The sequence below is a fragment of the Lathyrus oleraceus genome, chromosome 1 (genome assembly GCF_024323335.1).
Source record: "Lathyrus oleraceus cultivar Zhongwan6 chromosome 1, CAAS_Psat_ZW6_1.0, whole genome shotgun sequence".
NCBI lineage: Eukaryota > Viridiplantae > Streptophyta > Magnoliopsida > Fabales > Fabaceae > Lathyrus > Lathyrus oleraceus.
Window position 1 is genome coordinate 12,075,026 of NC_066579.1, and position 23,770 is coordinate 12,098,795.

The 23,770-nt window shown below is 33.0% G+C and overlaps 2 protein-coding genes across 2 annotated transcripts in view; one reads left to right on the forward strand and one right to left on the reverse strand.

Annotated features, from left to right (window-relative positions):
- The window catches only part of LOC127127843 (1-aminocyclopropane-1-carboxylate oxidase homolog 1), a 36,408-nt gene extending 28,231 nt beyond the window's left edge, over positions 1 to 8,177 (forward strand). Inside the window, exon 3 of the mRNA XM_051057306.1 lies at positions 7,818 to 8,177. Within this exon, the coding sequence (XP_050913263.1) occupies positions 7,818 to 8,057 (240 nt within the window). The 3' untranslated portion in view covers positions 8,058 to 8,177. The remainder of the gene's footprint in view (positions 1 to 7,817) is intronic.
- Positions 8,178 to 13,618: 5,441 nt separating this feature from the next.
- Positions 13,619 to 21,485, reverse strand: LOC127127753 (1-aminocyclopropane-1-carboxylate oxidase homolog 1). The gene is made up of 3 exons (XM_051057054.1): positions 20,844 to 21,485; positions 20,433 to 20,754; positions 13,619 to 13,961 (listed from the first exon to the last, which is right to left on the reverse strand). The coding sequence occupies exons 1-3, from the start codon at positions 21,368 to 21,370 to the stop codon at positions 13,722 to 13,724; spliced, it is 1,089 nt and encodes a 362-aa protein (XP_050913011.1). The 5' UTR covers positions 21,371 to 21,485; the 3' UTR covers positions 13,619 to 13,721.
- Positions 21,486 to 23,770: the final 2,285 nt, after the last annotated feature.

Consider the following 23,770-nt stretch of genomic DNA (forward strand, 5'->3'; position numbering starts at 1 on the left):
TCTCTTTTCAAGCTTAAATTTCAACTTCCCTGGTTGATCTTTAGCTTCTAATTCCTTAGCCTTGCTTCATTGTCACTTCAAGATCAAGCTGCAATCAAGAGTTGGATTGGATTTTGCTCATAAAATATACACTTCAAAGGTTTAATCCTCAACTGTTTTGATTCGAATCTCTCTGATTATTGTGTATTGCTTGTGTTGGTTTGCATTTCTGAAGTCCTCATTTGAGAGGCAAGCCAGTGGTGACTTTAATTTTGTGAATTGGTTAACTTCAAATTGAACACCTTGTTTTTCAACCTCAAATTTCTTCTTCTATAAGAATCTTGAGCAAAAACTAAGGTCACAGGGGTGATGTACATCACCCCGGCTTTCATTTGGTATATGGATCGCGTATTTTAGTTGAGGTTTCAAAACCTGCAACTGGTGGCCGGAAGGGGCCTTCTCACCGGAGAAGACGGTGGTTTCCACCACCGTCCCCACGCGTCCAAACCCTGGCCATTGGATGATGATCTCCAGATCTAATCTTGGCTGTTGCTTTGTATGACTTTATTTAATTCATGATGCCACGTTGTTGACTAGTGCTCACCATACACGTGCGCTTGATAGCCATATGATCAGCCACGTCAATTAATGAAGTGGGATCTGACCCTTGTGGTTTTTTTCCTATTTTTTGAATTTCCATTTTAATTTCTTTTATTCCATTTATTTTCAAAAATTCATAACTTCTTTATTTGGAATCACAAAAATATGGGACCAATTGCAAAAAAAATCTCTTAAATTCTAGTTTCATAAAATGATTTTTAATTATTTTTATGATTCCATTTAATACTTTTTGTGAATTATTTCTTTTCTGATTGTTTTTAATTCATTTAAAATACCACTTGATATTCAAAAACGCCAAAAATATTTTCTTAACATCTTTGGATGATGATGAATCTATGAAAAATATTCTCATCAATTTCTTAATTGATTTGAGATTTATTTGAGATTTTAGTCCAATTATGTTATTTTTCTCCATTTTTAATTGTTTAAAATTAGTTTCTGTTTTCAAAAAATATTGAGAAAATTTGTCAAACCTTGTTTGACCATGTTAGACTTATGATGATCCAATTGGACATATCCAAGTTGATTTGAATTGGATTTGAAGTTTGACCTTTATTTGTTCATTTTATTTTATGTATTATTTCAATTCGAAAAAATACCAAAAATATGTTTGACCTTTCTTGACTTCTAATCTTCATTTCACTTCTGTTTACCATTGATTGATGTTGATTCCATTCATGTTTGATCAATGTGTTTTGGTTATGTCATTTGAATTTCAATTTTGTACATTCCATTTCCATCTTCATCTTCTTCTTTTTCTTTTGACCAATGAGTTAATGATTTGTGGTTAGCCTTGACATATGAGAGGCTTAACCTTCAAAGATCAAGTGAATTGCTTTGTGGTCAAGATAGGTTGCTTCTTGGTCAAGCAAAAAACCTAAAATCCATACAAGGTCATTCTTCTTTTCTTTTGGCATGACAAGTTGTAGGAGCTTGGCTTACTAGTCATGGTCTCTAACTTGTGTTTATTTGCCTACAGTTTTATTGACTGGCCTCAGATAGGTGTAACTACTACATTAGTCCACTTACGATTGCTTAACATAGCGCTAAATTGCCTTATGGCACACTAACACTAACTACTAATTACTAACATTTAATTCAAGCATTTAATTTTTGCAATTTACTTTAATGCAATTTAATTTCTTGCTCATTTATTCATATTGTCTTTTGCCCTTTGCTCACTTGAGCTCATGTTTATGTTTATGCCATTTGCCTTTTGCTCACTTGAGCATATTATTGTGTATATACTATTGTCATGTGCTTGTTTTGTTTTGTTTGTGTGAACCCAATGCAAAAGGAGAAAGGACTTAGAATTAGGACCTTACCTATGCTAAATGGAGTTTCAAGAGCAACTAGGCCTCATGCCTTTAGAATGCTAAAATTGTTGAAGAGCAACTAGGCCTCGTGCCTTTAGAATGCTTAATCTTGAAAGATGAATTGAAAGGACCCCTCTAAACTCTCTCTTTGTCCATTTCTATTATTGCCTTGTGGAACTTTTTGATTTGTTTGTTCTTGTGTGATAGGGATCCTAAACTTGAGCTATTTAGAAGGACCATTGTCATGAGCATCCAAGATAAGAGAGAGACAAGTCTCATTGGAAGATCCTAGGAGCTTGATTGAATATTTGCTTGATTGCTTGAGTTAATTGCTTATTGCTTGCTAAGTCCAAAGGAAATGAGCAACTTGGATCATCTTTATGATCTCAAGAAAGGAACTCCAAGGGTTTTATTTCTCATCTCTCATCTTTGCATGTTTAGGACCTAGCCATTCTCTTCTTCTCTCCACTCTAACCCAAGCCAAACCTATTTTATGCAAACATTGACATTGTTTTCAAAATTAAAAACCTAGGCACTATGCCTTTGATTTTTCAAACTCTTTTCATAATGCTCATTTTGAATTGAACCTTAAGTCAACTTTGACTTACTTTTGTGAATACTTCTAATTTGTAAATACAACTCATTCAAATTGTTTTTTTGTGGTTCCAATGGCCACCTTTGCCAAAGCTTTTCATAAACATTAGCTATTAGGTTTGAGTTATCATAGTGGTTGATGTAAACCTCACCTTATCCTTAGTGATTGGAATATAAGTCTTTCATACTTATTATAGGGTGGATCCCTCACTAGTATGTTGAAGCTCTCCTCACATGGTGGATTGTGGTTTAGGTTGAGTTTTCTCCCTTTGATAACAAAAGACCTTAAGGCTTTTGACAAACCAATTCACCAACTTATTTTGAGATTTTTACCCCGAACTACGAGGTTTTGATCCTACCTTTGTGATGGTACGTAGGCAATGGGTTCATCCATTCAAACAACAAAATTGTAAATAACTTGTATATTCTTTTCTCATCTCCCCAATCATGTTTGCACAAATATTTTCACAAATACCAACCTACCATACAACATTTGCAAAAAGGGCTCCCTTAGAGTACTAAGGTGTTTTGGGTGCTTAAAACCTTCCCATTGCATAACCAATCCCCTTACCCAGATCTCTGACATTTTTATTAGTTTTTGATTTGATAAAACTTCTCGGTTTTTGTTTGCTTTCAAACCTTTCCTTTGGATAAATAGAAGTGCGGTGGCAACTTGAATTGTATGATTTACTTTTGATTTAGTCAATAAATCTAAAGGTAACGAATACCCCGCTACAGAAAAGTGGCGACTCTGCTGGGGACAATCTTCCTAGTGGGTTTAGCCTACTTTTTGCCTTTGTTGTATTGTATGCTATAGTTATTTGTGACATATTTTTGTGCAAATTTGGGATTAGTGTATTGTTTGTAATGTATGAATTGCTTTATATATAAATTGCTTGTGTGCTTGGTGGTCTCTTGTGAGATGAGTTCTATACCTAAACTCGAGTGCACTTATGATAGGAGAATGGCATAGTCTTGTTGACTTGTGTGGAGTTATTCCTTAGCAAGTTGACTTGCAAGTCCATTCACTTGGTGGAGGTTATGTTGGGATCAATAATGTCACACGAGTAGTCGTGGTTAGGCATTACTCTTTCCAATATATGCCTTAGAAGCCAATGACCTTAGATTACCTAGCCCATCTTGTCCTATTTTAGGACGTAGTGCGAAGATCGTTCAAGTGTAAGAATTGATACGATTGTTACGCGATACTACACTCATAAGAGTCTCTCTTGAGAATATTTTTGGAATACGAGTAGTCGTTTATCCGATAATATCCGAAAGATGGGATGATGACTATGGGGACCTCTTGTAGAACATGATTGTCAGGTTTAACCATAGTACACTCACTTTGGGTGGTTCTTAACCGAGACTACATGCTCGTGACTTGCAACAAACCCTTGATTCACGGGTGATCCGTTCTCGTATATCCTTAATATCAATGGAACTTGGGTGTTGATAAGGTGCAAACCACAATCCACCAAAATGGATGATTGATATTAAGGATGACTTGATCCATCCCGTGACCTTTGTGTGGTGTGATTTGCTTGATCCTTGAGTGTGATTGTTGCATCCATGCATTCATGCATCTATATCATCAACGACAAGAAAATTTTCAAGGAACTTAAGAGGTCTATTTGCAAATTTTCAGACATGGATAAGCAAAGAAGGAATACAAAGAAGTACAGTTTCAGACAACCCGACTTGAAAGAGTTAAGGAGTTTGACATCCTATGTATTAGATCCCTTGGAGTTTAAAGCTCGCCATGGGAAGCTTCTGTCTATTCTTGCTACTCAGGTGGATGAAGGTCTGATGAGTGTGTTAGTTCAGTTCTATGATCCCTTGTACCGTTGCTTCACTTTCCCGGATTTCCAACTTTTGCCTACGCTTGAGGAGTATGCCTATCTAGTGGGTATACCTATCTTAGATCAGTTGTCGTTCAGTGGCTTGGAGAGAGTTCCTTCTTCCCAAGAGATTGCTGATCTATTGCATATAGATGAATCTATTATTGGTGCTCATATGACTACCAAAGATGGAATTCAAGGTCTCCCGTCTGATTTCCTCATTGCCCAAGCTACTTTGTTTGGAAAGGCCATGAGTGAGGACGCCTTTGAGGCCATATTTGTATTTCTCATTTATGGGCCAGTGTTATTCCCCAACATCGACAATTTTGTGGATGTGAACGCTATTAGGATTTTCTCTACTCTTAATCCCGTTCCGACTCTGTTGGGTGACACGTATTTCTCTTTGTATATGAGGAATGCAAAGGGTGGTGGTACCATTGTGTGCTATTTTCCTCTGTTGTACAAGTGGTTTATTTCGCACTTGCCACAAACGCTCGCCTTCAAGGAGAACAAAGGATGTTTACGGTGGTCCACGAGACTCATGTCTCTCACTAATGATGATATCTTTTGGTATAACCGTGTGTATGATGGCGTCTAAATTATTGACTCTTGTGGTGAATTCTCCAATGTGCCTCTTCTTGGTACATGTGGTGGGATTAACTACAACCCTATTTTGGCACGTCGTCATCTTGGGTTCCCCTTAAAGGATAAACCTAATAACATTTTGTTAGAAGGTGTGTTCTTTCAAGAGGGTAAAAATCCCCAAAATTGAAGGGCAGGATGGTTCGCGCTTGGCGCAAGATTCATAGGAAGGGAAGGAAAGAGCTTGGTTCGAAGAATTGTATTGCTTTGGAACCCTACACCTCGTGGGTGAGGAGGAGAGCTTCTGAGTACCGTATGCCCTATGAATATCCGAGACCTACACCTATGGTTATGGTTAGACCTTCAACCCTCCCTAACCAAGGAGTAGAGGAGTTGAGAGATGAAGACCGTTCGCGTGCTTGGGTCCGTGAGCGAGAGGAGCTACTTCAGAAACTCAGAGCTAAGGATGCTTTGATAGAATTTTTGGAGCATCAGGTTATCGACGAGCCTGATGATGTGGTTGCTTCTCTTCTTCCTCAGTCATCCAGGTTTTGGAAGAGGAAGTATGATCGGCTCGCCAAGGAGAAGGCAGATATGGAGGCAGCCTATGAGAGAGAGGTGAAGAGGCTTCGTGTAGGTTATCTTCCGGTCACGAGAGCTTTGGAAGATTGTTTCTAGGGTTCCATAGGATGTTCACTTTCCTTCTCCCTTGTATTTGGTTACCAAGACTGTACTTCTTTGGTGTAAAATTTTTTTCCAAATATTATTGATATGAATATTCCATTATATGTTTAAAATGATTAATATTTCCAAATATTTACAAATAGATCTCTAAAAGTTCCTCTGCTTTGAAGCATTGTATGGCCGCAAACCTCCCACTATTCCCGATAATAATAGGGGTTCGACATCCATTCAAGTCCTGGATGAGGCTCTCACCGCCCGCGATGAGCTCTTGCGGGTTCTTAAAGACAACTTATTGACTGCTCAGCATCGGATGACACAGAAGGCAAATGTGCACCGTCGCGACCTTTCTTTTGTTGTTGGGGATATGGTTCTTGTTCGCCTGCGACCATACCATCAAACTTCAGTCTGTAATCACCGTCATCATAAACTCTTCGAACGGTTTTATGGTCCTTTTCCGGTCATTGAACGCATCGGTTCTGTGGCATATAAACTTCAACTACCACCTGAGAGCCGCATTCATCCGGTCTTCCATGTTTCGGTTCTTAAACCATTCCGCGCTACCGAATGCCCCCCACCTCAAGACTTACCCTTGGAGAGTTTCCACAACCAGCTTGTGGATGAACCAGAGGCTATCCTGGACCGTCGGGCGTTACTTAGGAACGGCGCCAGCCACACCCAGCTTCTTGTTCAGTGGCATAACACTCCAGTGGAAGAGGTATCATGGGAAGATCTTTCCACTTTCACTACTTGCTACCTGGATTTCCACCTTGAGGACAAGGTGATGTTTGAAGGGGGAGGGAATGATACAACACAAATGGACATAGACCCAACACAAATGGACATAGGCCCAATACTCACTGAACCCAACAAGGAAATGGAAGGCCCGAGTGAGATACCAGCTACAGCGCCAGCTAAACGCAAAATCAACCCACCTATGTGGATGAAAGATTATGCTTGCTACCAAGGGACCCATAGGAGAATGGATTAATCATTTAATTGTTTATTAATTCTGTTATTTTCTTTTGCTATGTTTACTGAAGTTGGTTAGATTGCATGAGGTCATATAAGTTGTACTGGTGAACTTTTTTGGGTTATGTTGAATTATAAGAAATTCTTTTTTTCTCTCTAAATCTATTCCTTCTTCCTTCTTTTGGAGCTGGCACTCGCTCGAAGAGTGTGTATTCTGATATTTCGTCGTACTACGACGTATAATGCTCAAATCAGATGCAACTAAATGAGGGAGTTTTTATCTATTGACTTTTTTTATTATTCCAATTGTATCATAAATTATATTTTTTATTGTTCAATACTAAATAATTTCTTTAATCAGAACTTATAATTTTGCCTTTATTTATAATTAGAATTTGAATTGGTTTTAATTATTATTATTTTCTTGAAAATTTTATTATTATCTATGCTTCTGAATCTTTAATAGGTAAATTTCCTACCAAAGGACTTGCATATTGGCATTTATTGTAAAGATGCGAGACCAAGTAGGATAGAAGAAACTACCGACACTATTATGATAATGTACGTAGTGGCAAAAATCAATAGTTCACCAGCACTTAATTGGAGGGATTCTTTTGCATGTCACATTGCTCCTAATGCTCCAAAACCAGAAGATTTGCCAGTAGTTTGCAGGTGAGTTCTTGTTTGTGATTTACTTCCTCAAATTATAGGCCTCATTAGTTATGGCTTGGTTGTTTCATCTTGTTGTAGGGATATAGTTCTAGAATATGGAGCACATGTAGAGAAACTTGGAATGATACTCTTTGAGTTACTATCAGAAGCTCTTGGATTAGATCCAAACCATTTAAAATACATGGATTGTTCTAAGTGGATTACACTACTTGGTCATTACTATCCTGCTTGTCCTCAACCAGAATTAACTATGGGAACCACCAAACACTCTGATGGTAGCTTTCTCACAGTGCTTCTTCAAGATCATATTGGTGGCCTTCAAATTCTTTATCAGAATAGTTGGATTGATGTTTCCCCAATCCCTGAGGCTCTTGTTGTTAATATTGGTGATCTTTTCCAGGCAAGTTCTCTATTAGTACTTTACAATTCAATTATTATTGTTAATATTGGTGATCTTTTCCAGGCAAGTTCTCTATTAGTACTTTACAATTGAATTATTATTGCGTGTGAAATGAGCTTAACATGAATGTAGATAATTATAATTTTTATTGTAATGCAGCTTGTAACAAATGATAGGTTCAAGAGTGTTGAACATAGAGTAATGGCAAATATCATTGGTCCTAGAGTATCTGTTGCATGCTTTCTTAGGGGTCAAGAAAAGCTCTACGGACCTATAAAAGAGTTATTATCAAAAGACAATCCTCCCAGATACAGAGAAACTACTGGTACTGATTTTTTAGCTTACTACCATGCAAAAGGGCTTGATGGCAGTTCTGCTCTTCAACATTTCAAGATTTGAGACTTCCAAACTGTGAAATTACCTTCTTTTTTACATGTCTGAAGATATTAATAATTTTCTTTTCCATGTTGATTATTATTTTCAAGTATAGCTTCAAGTTGATTTATGCTCTACTGCAAATACTAGCCAACACTCTTCAATTACACAAATTCGGAGGGATGAATTGCACTAAAATGATCAGACAGAATTAAAAAACTTTGATTTGCTGAAATTATGTTTAATTAGTGTCTCACACAATGTAAAAACAATGCATAACACAACACAAGGTGGTCTAACATAAAAGATGAACAATCAAATAAAGTAATAAATAAAGAAACATAAGGAATTATTAACTCAATTCAATGTAATTGTCACCTACATGTAAAAGGAATAAATCAAGTGGAAAAGAAATTCATTAATAAAGTAGTAAATAGTACACGATAATTTTATTTGAATTATTCCCGATTCAAAATCCATTTCTTAATACTACATGTGATTTTAACTCAATCTCCTTTTAAAATTTGAGATCCTCTCACTTCACTCAAAGACTCTCCCAAGTTTTTGTAAGTCTTGATAATAAGAATGTGAACAATTTCACGAATACAACCTAAAATCCTAATTTTACTTAATGATGGAGAATAACACATGACATCATTTCTACACAAACAAGACACACACTTTGTCTTTCCACAAGAGAAACCGATCTCTTTATACACTCAATCCAAAAGAAATCATTTAAATTCTGTAACAAAATAAACCACGATGTTGTTGCAGGTTATAGTTAGTAAGTGTAGTTTTTATCGTCTCCATAACGACTCTGCGTGTTTTAAAGACCGCTCAATAGTTTCTATAATTTTAAGAATGATATATCAGATATTGGAGTCTTTGTGTATACTGAAATGCAAAATAACATAGGATAAAATGAACATTGGTGTTTAATAGTTGAGAAAACTTGTTAAGGTTAAATTTCATTGACCTATTCTAATGTAGCATCTTTAACCAGTAGTAATATGCAATTATAATCAGCTATTAATATTACGTTCTGAAGCTCTCATCACAATTCATGTTTAAGTCAACGATATGGGATCAATTGTATTAGCTAATAGACAAGCTCTCAGTCTATTAACCAATACAATGACATTAAGTTTCAACAGTAACTAAAGATAAATCTATGTCTAGACTTTAGTATATCCAAGAGATTTTGGATCTAATAATGACCAATATCTTTTGAATATCAAGTCATAACATTAAAACGTGTTTTAGGTAGCTAATCCAAAATAAGCATTAAGAATAAATAATTCATCAATATTAATGCTTAAAAAGAATTATATAAAACGTCATGGTCGGGATCAAAACATAAGTACTATGACAACTACATTTAACCCCCCAACAAAAGAGAAAATTAGTTATGCTTACTCATCGTAGCTTTACACTTAAACCCTAGGAGAAAGATGTTAAGAAGTATTTGTTGATGATTCCTTGGATAACGCTTCTGCCACCGGTCTCCTTCTCTTTTCCTTTCTTGTTGTGTTTCTCATTCCCACTGAGATAAATAGACAAAGCTCTAATAAGGCCTCTAAACTATTTTCAAGATATTAAAGATATTTCAAACTTAACAACCTGAACCCTATTTATAGTGGTATGACCTGCCATTCTCGCGATGTGAGCTCTAAACCTCGTTTAGCGTGCCTCCATTTTTTCTCCTTAAGTAATGTTAACTCATCTACAAGTGGTATTGGTTGCCTTAATCTCGCTTAGTGCGCCTTTGGCTCGCTTAGCAAACTAACCGTTGATTTTCCCTAAAGTAACTTAACCTTGAAGCTTTCTAACAAACCATATTTCTCTTAGTGCATCTGCCAGTGAGTTTTAGTGTCTGTCTGAAGTTTTCTTAACCTTTTGTAGCTTATTTTTGGCTTAGCGAGGCATGATCCTTGGTTAAGTGAGTCTTGGTGCTTAAATGATGTGTTTTGTTTGATTTTCGTGTTTTTTTTAAATATTTTTTATGAATATTTTGGAAGTAAAGAAAATTGATCTTGATTCTAAGGTACTCAATTGCAATTTATTATGTATAAACTTTAGATACTCAGAGAAAATCTCACTCATTCATATCATAGGTTTCTAAAACAATCATCCATCAACACATTTCATGTCAAGTTTTTAAAAAAGTAAACAAATATGTTTGTTTGTAAATTATCGCATCTGAAACCGCCATAATCACACTTCCAGAGCCGCCACAATTTTCTTAAGTTAGTGCAGTCGGTTGTACGGAACTCTCTACCTTGAAATTTTTTATTTTTTTGAAGATGTCAATCGATTGATTCATTTGTGCAATCGATTGCTCCTTTATTTTTACTGAAATTTTTTTAACATTGAAAACAGGACAATCGGTTGATCCTTTTATGCAATTTGATTGCACCTTGGAACATTGTGTAAAATCTGAATCATTGTGATGCATATTCATTGCAATTGTTCATGAATATTTTTCATAACATTGCCTCAAATCCTAGAGGCATCATATGATGTATTTAAACAAAATTTTATCTGATTTTACATTCACCACTTTTATACAAAATTCACATACAAATTCAAATAGTTTTCAAAATGTTCATACATTAGAAAACAATGAAACTTTGTGCATAAACTTCCATATCATTAAAACAAATTCATTCAAATTTCTGAGCATTTAAGGTTCATATATTATTGAATTGTACATTGAAAAACAAGTTCAATTGTCTATTGAAATTGAGTCAAGAACAACTTTATATATTCAAATTTGTTCAAGTATTGTAATTGATTACCAAGTGAGTGGTGACTTAGGGCCTGTTTGAATCACTTCTCAAAAACTATTTTTTAATTTTTAAAAAATAAAAACTAAAAAACTTGTTTGATCAACTATTTTTAAAATAGTAGTTTTGAAAATTAGTTTTGTTTTTTAGTTTTAAAAACTGAAAAAGTAAAATTGATAAATATAGTTTCAGTTTTCATTTTCAATTTTTGTTTAAAGAAAATCAAAAAGTAAAAACTTACGGAAAACTGTAAATTTTTATTAATGATATTTTGATAATTTTTTGATTTTTTTATTTATAACTTCAAAAGGATATTAATATTGTATGAGATTTTAAGAAAAAAAAATCCATAATAATAGCATAAAACCATTACCAATAAATATTAATGGTTGATCATTTTAATTTTATTCATGCATTCAAGTTCTAATTTTTTTCTTTAAACAACTTAATTCTTCCGATTTTTATATTTTCATTAATGAAATAATATATATATATATATATATATATATATATATATATATATATATATATATATATATATATATATATATATTAATTTTAAAATATTTTATATATACATCCAACTAAATTACATCAAATAAATATACTAAAAATTAGTCTAATAATGTATCACTAGCATGTATTTTGATTCGATTAAAAAGTTTTAGGTAATAAGAACATACAAATTATAAATGGTAAATTTATTTAAGATTATTTTTAAAAAAGTACGCCTCAAAAACCTAACTAAAAATATCTAAAATATATAACTGATAAAAGTATTTTACCAGAGGAAAATATATATCATAAAAATAATTATTTGAAACTTTCAAAAACAAATATTTAAAATTAATAAATTTATAGTTATGGTTTTTATTGAGTTTTAAAATATATGGAATTTTTCTATTTGAGACAACATAAGTATAAGAATATATTCTTTTTATCAATAAAAATTAGGTTTAAATGCATTTTTGCTCTTCTTACTTTCAAAAAAATAAAATTTTGATCCCTCAGTTTTAAAATTTGTATTTTGGTCCCCGACTTTGAATTTTTTTTAGTGTTTTGATGTGGAAGTGTTTAAGTGGATAAAATTTAGATGTCATATCAGCAAAATTACTCTTAAAGTATGACGTGAATATTAAACTTATCAATCTAAGCACGATCACATTGACAAAATTGTGTCTCAAATGGAGTATGAGACTCAAACTCAAAAGCATAATAAAATTAAGACACCAAAAATATAATTTTTAAAATTGAGGAATTAAAACTTTTTATTTGAAAATAGAATGACCAATATTATATTTAAACATTATTTTTGTTAAATTATTATTCAATATATTAACATTTTAGTGAAAGCCGGTGGTAGTTGTTAGTGATATCCATTAGAGTAAGAAGTAGACATTCTGAGAGTATATTGATAGATTCATCAAGGTAGTCGTATAAGTAGAATGACTCAATGATAAACTAGAGTGTTGGATCTTCGAGAAGAGATTGAAGCTGAATTTCTTGTTCAAAAATAAGTTCGGGGTGAAGGAACCGACAAATATGAGTGAGCTCCTCACTCAAGTCAAACCCTATATAAACTATGAAGAGAAGTTCTTAGTTTAAGATGTTGGAAGGGGTCACACATATGACGAGAGAATAAGAGTTTTTGGAAGCATCACTATAGGAAGGCATGAAGACAATAGGCGCCACGTGGACGGAAGTAGAGAAGGGCATTGAGGACCCCGATCCAGATTTTCAAAGTATACTCAGTTGAACATGTTCAGAGAAAATATTCTACAAGAGTGTGCTAAGGCCTAGGTAAAGAACGTCAGAGGTAGGATATCCCAATAACGTAAAGTAGTTAGCACAAATTGATAAATTAAAATTTAATTATTAATTATAATAAAAATATTTTTAAAATATATATATTTGTTAATAAAAATGTTCTTAAAAAATAGACTACCAAAGAGATTTTTTATTTTCTTATCTCTAAAACTGTTTTTGAAAATTTGCTTACCAAATAAATTTTTTATTTTCTCATTTCTAAAATAGTTTTGAAAAGTTAAATTATCAAACAAATTTTTTATTTATTCTCTTCTTAAAAAGACTTTTCTAAAACAATTTTATAAAATAATTTTTAAAAAGTAAAAAGTAAAACTCATTCAAACGAGCCCTTAATTTGTAAAGAAAGTGTATCTAATTTCTAAAAGTGTTTGTAAATAGAAAGTTGTTTATTTTCTGTTTTTGTTGTAAAAGATTTTTTGATTAGGGGGAAATCTTTAATAGTGTGAAGGACCTAGATGTACCCTTAAGCTAGAAAAGGGAACTAGGATAAATCTATTATATCATTTACTTTTATGTTATTTATTTTCTGCATTTTTGTTCTAAGGTCATCAATATAATTTTGGAAAAATAAAAATAAAAAGATCATCTGCAAATTAAAAAAAAATTGATGAAACTTAATTCACTTCCTCTTAAATCGCATTATCTAATTATAAAAAAAAATGTGTTACTCCATGTGTTACTCCATGAGAGATACTTTATGTGAGACGATTCCCATTAGGAAAAAATATGATTCTCGCTTCGCCCCCTTTAAGGGATACAGTCCTCCCGTCTTTGTTATGCCTATTACAAATATAACATTATAATTACCAAGATCCAAGAAAAGAAAAAAGGTAAGAAAAAATTTCTATTTCCACATTGAAAAGTATGCCGTAGTTTCTAGCTTCAATTTATATCATTGTGGGTCTACCATAACAAAAACATATATTTACTTTGCAACATATATGTTGCAAGGTATAGGCATAACACAAATTCAAGTCTAAAAACAATCATATTGAAAGTTGTTGTTTTTCAAATTATTTAAGTTTATTCATTTATCATGCTAAACAAACCAGCTTATTCCATATTATCCAACTTAAATCTTGAAATGTTGAAGAGCAGAAATACCATCAAGCCCTTTTGCGTTGTAGTAAGTTACATAATCAGTAAAAGTGGTTTCTCTATATTTGGATGGATTGTCTTTTGATAATAACTCTTTTATTGGTCCATAAAGCTTTTCTTGTCCCCTAAGAAAGCATGCAACAGATACTCTGGGACCAATCGTATTTGCCAGCACTCTGTGTTCAACACTCTTGAACTTATCATTTGTTACAAGCTGCAGTACAATAAAAATTATAATTATCTACATTCATGTTAAGTTCATTTCACATATAAGGATAATTTAATTATGAGATAGTAAATTAGTATATAACCTTTCCCATCACATGGTTGAAAAGTTATAGGAAATAAGGCATTGTTTGATAATATAAAAATGATATTCCTCACCATAATTTAAAAATGTAAACGCAAAAATAAATTTTCAACAACTCCAAACCTTAGACAAGTCATTTTAATAAAATTGTTAGGGTACAGAGTCTGATAACGTTAGAACAATAATTAATATAGAATATTAAATAGAAATGAAAATAAAAGATAATGAACATGATCCATTATTATTAACATAATTCGATCAATAGTATCCACCTCTATGACTATAGAGCTTATATAGTTCCCTTTTACTTATGTGATTAATTAGGGTTAGTCTTACCAGCAATACATATAATATTATGGTCGAGTTTACAATAGTATCTTTGAATTGTACCGCGGAGCTACAACCCACTCACCCCAGGAACCTAACCACGACAAATAATTGGACCTAAGACAGGTTTTGAGTTTCTAAATGTTAGTGTTTCTCTTTTCTTAATACGAGTCATACTCAACATTCTTCATCTTGGCAATTATAAAACTCCTATGAAGACTTCTTCCATGACGATCACATCTTGGCACAAGGGATGTACACTTCCTACTTAACATCGAAAAACATGTAACAAGTTCAAGCAATGCTTGAACTTGTCAGTGATTATTGATTTTATCAACATATTAGTTGCATTCTCCGAAGTATGAACATTTTCAAAGTAACATTTGTTAAGTTGTAAGTAATTCTCTAATCTTGTGAAATCTCACATCAATATTCTTGGTCCTGGCATGATAACCAAATAGTTTGTCAAATAAATGACACTCAGACTATCACAATTAAACTGAAATCCACTTTGATTAACACCGAATTCTCTCATCAATCTTGTAAGTCATAAGAATTTTTTTTCCAGTTTCACCTACCGCAACGTGATATACTTCTGTTGTCTACATGGCCACTTTGGATTGAACAAATGATTTCCAACAAATAAGACATCCTGCTAAAATAAAGACATACTACATTGTAGACCTTCTATGATTAATATCATTAGCATGGTCTGAATCAACATATCCTATAACTTAAGGATCCTCATGCTCACTACTAAACACGATACCAAAATCTGATGTACCATTCAAGTACCTCAAAATCCACTTGACGGCTTCCCAATGACGTTTTTACGATTTGGACATAAACTTACAAACTTGACTTACAATTTGTGTCAAATCTAATCTAGTACAAACCATAACATACATTAAACAACCATAACCATTAGCATAAGAAACCTTTGACATATAGTCACCTTCTTTATCTTTCATGGGACACTGATCCAATGACAACTTAAAGTGATTCACCAATGGAGTGCTCATAAAGGGATTCATCTCATCCACCATTGCACTCATTCATTTATCTTTCTTCTGGGCACCTATAGCATCTTGAAAGATGGAAGGGTATCCAAAACTAATAATAAGTGTTTAAACTCTCAAGTATCCATACCCAGTCTTTTTGTGGATTTGTTGAGTTGTGTTCTCTTTCACGTTAAATAATATAATCATGTATTCCACATGAAACTTTAGGTTTGTTATTTATTTCAGTATCAGAGTTTGGTTCCTCTTGTTGTTCAGCCATTATATACATATTGTTCTTTGGTGGTGGATCAACATCAATTTGAATCATTTGTTTGCTTGAAGTTTCTACTTCAAATGCTGACATATTTGTTGCAACTAATTACTTCAACATTAACTGCTTTATGAAAAATAATTTCTCTGTTGATTACCATCTTCTTTTCAATTGGATCACAATTTTTCGACTTTGGATCAATTTTGGATTGATCTTAACTAGATGTATGCACATAAGTTAGACATTAATAATATATTAATTGTCAAGATCAATATGATTACATGTCAATACCTCCTCTTCATCCTTCACCTCCAATGAAACATCTGGTGACCTATTGATAATATAGCATGTCATGTTAACCCTCTATCCAAAACCTTTTGATAGTTCAACATTTAATAAGAGACATCTTGCTCTTTCAGCTAAAGACATATTTGTTCTCTTTGCGACACCATTTTGTTATTGTGTCTTACAGAGAGAAAAATGCCTTTGAATACTGTGTTCTTCATAGAACCTCTTGAAATTATAATCAGTGTACTTTGTCCCGTTATTTGATTGCAAATGCTTGTTTTTTCTACCTATTTAATTCTCTACCTCGACCTTCCACAACCTGAATTTGGTAAATACTTCTTATTTTTTTCTTCAAGAAATACATATAAACCTTACGAGTAAAATCATTTGTGAAAGTAAAAAAAAAATACTTTGAACCACCCATAGAAACCTCTTTGGAAGACTCCCACACATAATAATGCACATAGTCTAAAACTCCATTTGTTTTGTGCTTTCAAGTCCTGAACCAAACACAACATTATTTCTCAAGTACACAATACTTGCGCAACTCCATCTTACAACTACAAACACATTTCAATAGATTTTTGTTACGAAGTTTTATCCTCTTACGGTCACAGAGATGACCCATATGCAAATGCCAGAGTTTGATTACATTATTCTCATACTCAGTTGATACAATATCACCTAAAATTGTGTTCCCCAATAGTTTATAGATGTTATCTACAGTCGTTTTTTTCTCTAATCACAATCAAGGCACCCTTGCTAACCTTCAGAATGTTTTTATCTCCATCAGAATTGTAGGAGAAACCATTTTCCTATAGATTACCTAGGAAAATCAAGTTCTTCCTCAATTTTTAAATATATCTAACATTGTTCAATGTTCACACGCTACCATATTTTATGAAAATTTTAATTTAGCTTATTCTAGTCATAATACATGCTTTATCATCACCTAGATAAATAAATTCAAAATTATCTGAGTTGAATGTAGGGAACCATTTCTGGTGAGGGGTCATGTGGTAAGAACAACAAAATTCAAGAATCCACACGAATTGTTCTTGCTGGATGAAACACACATCATATCTATTTCACTAGAAGAATCATCGGTTTGAACCACATTTATAGAATTGGATGAGCATTGCTTTTTGTTTGGACAATCCCTATTTCAATGTTCAATCTATTTGCTACTATATCACTATATTATTTTTCAATTCTTGGATTTAGACTTCTTCTTTCTAGAACTTGTTTTACCTTTGTTATGCCCACGATTTTGACCCCCCCCCCCCTTCACGTACAGATTGTCTCCTTTGAGATTGTGCATGAGGTGGTGCCACCCTATAGTCCACAGCAGAATGGAGTCGCAGAAAGGAAGAATAGAACCATCATGAATATGGTGAGAAATATGTTGAAAGGTAAGCATTTACCCAAAGAGTTATAGGGAGAAGTTGTGTCGACCGCAACATATATCCTGAATAGATGTCTGACGAAGAAGCTAGAAGGAATCACGCCTAAAGAATGTTGGTCTGGTGTCAAGCCTAGCTTGAGTCATCTAAAGGTGTTTAGATCTATCGCAAATAGACATGTGCCAGATCAATTGAGAAGAAAACTTGATGACAGGTCGAGTCAGATGATCCTGATAGGATATCATTCGACTGGAGGATACAAGTTGTTCGACCCAGTGAACAAACAAGTGGTGATCAGGAAGGATGTGATCATAGATGAGCTTAAGGAATAGGATTGGATTGAGAATGTTAAGAAGGATTTAGTGAGAATATTTTGCTATGAACCAGCTAGTGAAGTCGAAAGAGAAGTTCGACAAGAATTCAGAGGAGAAGCAGGCCCAAGCAGACCTCAAAGAACAAGACACATGTCTGCAAGGTTGCAAGAATGTGTGATTACATCAGATGATGTGGTCAATGAAGAAGATGAGATGGTACACTGTGTTTTCTACGCAGATGTCGAATCAGTCAATACAGTTGAGGCATTGAAAGATTCGAAGTGGGTGAAAGCAATGAACGAAGAACTGAAGTCAATCGAAGTCAACGACACTTGGTCACTTGTCGAATTGCCCGAAGATAAGAAGGCAAACAATATGAAGTGGGTATACAAGGTGAAGTTAAATCCCAAAGGATAAGTGACTCAACACAAGGCGAGACTTATGGCAAAAGAATTTTTTCAGAAAGAAGGAATCAACTTCGACGAAGTTTTTGCACCTGTTGCTAGGATCAAAGCAATCAGATTGGTTGTTGGTCTAGCAAACATGAATAATTGGCAGGTGTGTCAGATGGATGTGAAATATGCATTCCTGAATGACCCCTTAGAAGAAGAAGCTTATGTTGCACAACCAGATGGATTTGTAAAATAAGGAGAAGAAAGAAAGGTGTACAGGCTGCATAAAGCCTTGTACGGACTTAAACAAGCTCTAAGAGCTTGGAACAAGAACATAGATGACTTTCTAAGGGAGAAGGAATTTATGAAGTGAACAACTGAACATGGAGTATATGTAAGATGAAGCAAGATTTAATTGCTTATATTATATCTCTATGTCGATGACTCGTTGATAATAGGTAGCTGCAAGAAAGAGATCTAAGAATTCAAAGGTGATTTCAACAAGGAATTTGAAATGTCAGACTTGGGTGATATTTCATATTCCTTTGGCATCAAATTCTACAAGAGTGGTAGAGGTTTGATGATGCATCAAAGAAGTATGCAGGCAAAATACTCAAGAGATTTGAGATGCAAGATTGCAACCCAACTTCGACTCCAGCTGAGCCCAGATTACAACTGTCGAAATATTCAGATGAAGATGATGTCAACCTAACCCAATATAGAAGACTTATTGGTCACTTCGATACCTTTGTCACACAAAGCCTGACTTAGCATACAATGTAGGTATTGTGAGTATATTCATGCAGAAGTCAAAGGTATCACATCTAGCAGTGGCGAAGAGGATACTAAGGTATCTGAAAGGAACTCTCGACTATGGCATTTTGTTTCCTACAGCTGATGAAGGAATAGAATGCAAACTAGTGGGATACACCAACTCAAGTTGGTGTAGTGATGTTGAGGATCGAAAATCCACAACTGGTTATGTGTTTATGATAGATGGTGCACCAGTTGCTTGGAGTTCGAGAAAGGAGCCAGTAGTGGCATTATCGTCCTGCGAAGCAGAATACATAGTTGCTTTCTTTTGTGCATGTCAAGCAACATGGATGATGAATCTAGTCGAAGAGATAACTACAAAGATTCATGGAGCAATTACCATGAAGATCGACATCATGTCAGCTATCAATCTGGCGAAGAATTTGATAGCGCATGGTCGAAGCAAGCACATCGAAATGAGGTTCCATTATCTTCGAGAGCAGGTAGCAGATGGGAAGATGAATTTGGAACACTGCAGAATTGAGAATTAGATTGTAGACATCATGATGAAGGGTGTGCAGGTCAAAGTATTCAGAAGACTAAGAGTTATGATGAAAGTAGAGAGCTTAGACACAATGAATTAAGTGGTGTGTTGAATTGTAATTCCTTGTGTCGAAGCAGGTTTCTCGACACGACAAGGATGTGTCGAGTTGTATTAGTGTGTCGAAGTGTCGAAGCATGTTGCTTCACACATGATTTTGACTTAGGACTATTTTTAGTAGTGTTAACTATTTTGGCCTTTTATAGTGTTGGGTTTTGGCTTAGGGAGCAAGCTAACCTAAATCTATAAAGAGAGAGAATAACGCTTATTCTTGTATGAAGAGAAGAAAGAACTCATAACATTGTATTTGCTTAATTTTGCAGTTCCAAAGTGAATAAAGAAGTTTTTCACAGGTTGTGGATAGAGAAAAACTCTGTAGAAAATATTCTTCTTCTCAAACGTTTCTTTTCTTTCTTTCTCAATCAATCTTTTCTTTTCACTGTCATTGCGTGGTTGATATCATTCTTATTCATCAAAATTGATAGAAATTCTCCATAAATTATGGTGGATTTTCAACAACGATCAATCTTTATTACCGCAATCAACCAATAGTCTCTACCTCTACCTCTACGACTAGAGCGTCTATAATTTCCTTTTATTTATGTGATTAATTAATGTTATGGTATTATAAATAATATATATAATACTACCGCTCAACTTATAATAATATCATGAGTCGTACCGTGGGATTACACCCGATCACCTAACTACAAAAAATAGTTGAATTTAAAACACTTTTAGTTTCCATATATTATGTTCCTCGTTATCTAAATAACTATAACAAATAGTTGAACTTAAAACACGTTTATATTATTTTCCTCATTATCTTAATATAGTCATGCTAACGAATTTTATAGAAAACAAATAAATAAGATGCAAGCAAGAACTGATTATGGAATTTGGACAATTATGCTTTGGTAAAACACACTATTGTTGTTTGGTTCACATCAAGGGCACTAGTGGGTAAAAAAGAACTCAATTGTTGCATAAAATATACATAAGCCAAATAGTAAAAGAGAACTTGCCTGCAGAAGATCACCAATATTGACAACAAGAGCCTCAGGGATTGAGGGTACATCAATCCAACTATCCTGATAAAGAATTTGAAGGCCACCAATATGATCTTGAAGAAGCACTGTGAGAAAGCTACCATCAGAGTGTTTGGTGGTTCCCATAGTTAATTCTGGTTGAGGACAAGCAGGATAGTAATGACCGAGTAACATAACTCGCTTAGAACAATCCATGTCTTTTAAATGGTTTGGATCCAATCCAAGAGCTTCTGATAGTAACTCAAAGAGTGTCATTCCAAGTTTCTCTACATGTGCTCCATATTCTAGAACTATATCCCTACAACAAGATGAAAAACACCACTGGCAAATATATACAATACCAATTAATGTGGCCTATAATATATATATAAAACAAAAAGAACTCACCTGCAAACTACTGGCAAATCTTCTGGTTTTGGAGCATTAGGAGCAATGTTACATGCAAAAGTATCCCTCCAATTAAGTGCTGGTGAACTATACATATCAAAGTTACTATTGTAAACCAACGGTTTTGTTTGATCTCTAGTATACACCTCTTTCTTTACTTCAGTATCTTGTTCAAAGAATCTAACCACACCGTCTTTCATATCCTCAACAACATTCAAGGGAATGCCGTGATTAACCACTTGAAAGAAACCCCATGTCTCAGAAGCTTCCTTTATTCTGCTTATAATATGTTGCCTTGTATTTGTAAAGTCTATAACAGGAATGATGTGTTCTGTGTTGGTTGAATTAGTGGAGTATGAAAACTTATCAGGTGGATGATGAAATATGGCTGGGATTTTGACAATACCTTCATCAACAAGACCTTTAACACCAATTTTTGTCTCATCAAAAGCTTTGAGCTCACGCATCCTATTATCAGAGTTCAATTTGAACTTGTTTTCAATTTCCTTTGTAGTTGTAGACTCCATTTTTGTATCTCTTCTTTTTCTTTGCAATGGCTTTGGAGTGAAAACTCTTTGTCCAAGTTGTTTAAGAGTCAAATTTATACAACTTCTCCAATAGTTGCTGAATTTGAAAACTGTATCATACAAAATAGTAGTACCACATGGTCATGGTGGCTTAATATTACACCACACGTATGAACTGCTTTTCTCGCTCGCTAAATCTTTTTTAAAAAATTGTTTCATTAATATTTTTTATATATGTGGTGTCAAAATCTCTTGTATTTTCAAAGTTTGTTTCATTAATATTTTTTGTGTTTCTCGGACTCCTTAACGAATAGTATCAAAATCTAGTCGGCTTAGTGAAAAGTAGAAATGAATCTTAGTGTAGATCAAGATTAGTGATGTGAGTGGTTCATGCTTGTGGTGAAGATTGTTGGACTTCAAGTGTGAAAGTACTAAGACTCACATCGATTAACAATGGAGCAATTGTTTTAAAATTTTGGATGAATATACGATGTCAAAACCTTTTAAATCATAGATATTTATCTTATTAACGTTTCATGCGCTCCCTAAACTCTCCGATAATTAATTAATTTGTTTTGTTAATAATAAACATGAATAATGTGTTGGGGATATGTTAAAGTAGAAACATAGACTCGGTCATTGGTCATTGTATGTGTTACGCATGAGCGTGCCCTTAAGATAGGTATATATAGAGTTGAACTAACTTACCTATATTTTGAGCCTATATCCCAAATATCCCCTTAAGATAGGTATATATAGAGTTGAACTAACTTACATATATTCTGAGCCTATATCCCAAATATCCGCATAACATGCATGCATTGTATTTTTTTATGGGAAAGATGTATTTGATTAATCTATTTATATATATTAAATTCAGTGCATCAAATTATTTTACGATACTTCAACTTTTTTATGTTATATCATTTATTTTCTTATGTGGCATCTCTCAAAATTCATCTTTAATTTTTAAAACGTCAAAACATATTGTTTCTCTTTATAAGAGGTTACGGGTCCGAATTCAAATAAATGTAAAAATACAATTACCTAATATTTGATTATTGACTTTGTTTATTTCAAAAAAAATCATTTTAATTTACTCACAATAAATTTATTATTACTCAAACTAAATATATTTTTTAAAATTTTAAAAATAGAAGAGATGTTTACATCCACACACTTTAAAATGTTTTTTGTTTTCTTAAAATCATAGCAACAAAAGAAACACTTGAAAATACTTTTAATGTTAAAGTATATATTCTAAAGTTTCAGGACTAAATTACTCTTAATTGATCGAAAAGTATAATAGAGAATGCAACACTTCTATTTATTTATATATATATATATATATATATATATATATATATATATATATATATATATATATATATATATATATATATATATATATATATATATATATATATATATATATATAAATTCAGTGCATCAAACTATCTTGCGACACTTCAACTTTTTCTATGTCACATCATTTATTTTTCTATATGACATCTCTTAAAACTCATCTTTAATTTTTAGAAGGTCAAAATATATTGTTACTCTCTATAAAAGGTCACAGGTTTGAATCCAAACAAATGCAAAAAAAATATAATTACCTAATATTTGATTATTGACTTTGTTTATTTTCAAAAATATCATACTAATTTACTCACAATAAATTTATTATTACTCCAACTAAATATATTTTTCAAAAAATTTAAAATAAAAGAGATGTTCGGTTCCATACACACTTCAACTTTTCTATGTCACATCATTTATTTTCCTATGTGACATCTCTCAAAATTCATCTTCAATTTTCAAAAAATCAAAACATATTGTTTCTCTCTATAAAAGGTCATGGGTTCGAATCCAAACAAATGCAAAAATACAATTACCTAATATTTGATTATTGATTTTGTTTATTTCAAAAAATGTCATACTTACTTACTCACAATAAATTTATAATTACTCAAACTAAATATATTTTTCAAAATTTTAAAAATAAAAGAGATCTTCATATCCATACACTTTAAAATAATTTTTGTTTTCTTAAAATTATAGCAACAAAAAAAACACTTGTCTATTTATATATATTAAATCCAGTGCATTAAACTATCTTGCGACACTTCAACTTTTCTATGTCACATCATTTATTTTTCTATGTGACATCTATCAAAATTCATCTTCAATTTTCAAAAAGTCAAAACATATTGTTTCTCTCTATAAAAGGTCACAGTTTTGAATCCAAACAAATGCAAAAATACAATTGTCTAATATTTGATTATTGATTTTGTTTATTTTAAAAAATGTCATACTAATTTACTCACAATAAATTTATAATTACTCCAATTAAATATATTTTTCAAAATTTTTAAAATAAAAGAGATGTTTAGATCCATA